General features: G+C 48.9%; 1 protein-coding gene across 1 annotated transcript; it reads left to right on the top strand.

The window, feature by feature from the left end:
* Positions 1 to 79: 79 nt before the first annotated feature.
* On the top strand, positions 80 to 837 carry Pmar_PMAR000608 (26s proteasome regulatory subunit s3, putative; the record flags this gene model as incomplete). The annotated part of the gene is made up of 4 exons (XM_002772533.1): positions 80 to 208; positions 278 to 402; positions 526 to 676; positions 728 to 837. Coding segments are annotated over 4 exons (515 nt in total), but the record flags the coding sequence as incomplete, so codon positions are not given.
* Positions 838 to 930: the final 93 nt, after the last annotated feature.

Genomic DNA, 930 nt, shown 5'->3' with positions numbered 1-930 from the left:
CAAGACTCAGTTCCTGATACTAGACTATGCTGAGTCGCTAAGTACTCTACTACATAGTGGTCGGCACCGGGGCTGGTTCATGATGGTGGTTCACTTGTCAGGGCGTCTGAAGGCTGTACAACTGGAGTATTCCGATGCCTATGGTAGGCTGACACAGGCTATCAGAAAGAGTCCACAAGGGGAGGTCGGCCGAGGCTTCAGGATATCTGTAATGACAGGGGTTCCTATTTTTGCGGCTATTGTTGATGGTGATGATCCGCAGTTGTCCTGTTGTTAGGCTTATAAGTTTGCTATCATTGTCGAGCTCCTCATGGGGGAGATACCGGACAGGTCGGTCTTCGCTCAATCGGACCTCCAGAAGCCCCTCAAGGTGTATTACCAGATAGCTGGTGCCGTTAGGAAGTAGTAGTAGTAGTAGTAGTAGTAGTAGTAGTAGTAGTAGTAGTAGTAGTAGTAGTAGTAGTAGTAGTAGTAGTATTAGTAGTAGCCTATGGTGAGAGGTCTTGGATGATGTATTCTCTGTAGGGGATCGGTCAACGAGTTTGAAAGCATCGTGGAAGCTCACTGTAGCGAGCTGCGTAAGGATGGCACACTCAGCTTGATTGGCCGACTCCACCACAATGTTATAAAGGCTGGCCTTCGTGGCATCAACCTTAGCTATAGCAAGGTCCCTATGGTGAGTCTGAAGGGGGGTTATCACTGCTGCTGATGGTGGTGGTGGTATTAGGAGGAGGTGATGCAGAAGCTTGGCTTGAATAGTCGAGAAGAGGCCGCTGGAGTTGTTAGTAAGGCCATTGCTGATGGTGTTATTGACGCCACTATTGATGATGATGGGGAGTAGGTCCACTGTGATGCCTAGGGGTTATCTATTCTTAATGTTGCTCAGCTTCATGCAGTCGTCGTGGAGCACTGACGGGTACTCTGGTTCGA

The sequence above is a fragment of the Perkinsus marinus genome, assembly GCF_000006405.1.
Source record: "Perkinsus marinus ATCC 50983 genomic scaffold scf_1104296961014, whole genome shotgun sequence".
Taxonomy (NCBI): domain Eukaryota; phylum Perkinsozoa; order Perkinsida; family Perkinsidae; genus Perkinsus; species Perkinsus marinus.
Note: the sequence above shows the minus strand (reverse complement) of the source record. Positions and strands in the feature narration are given on the sequence as shown.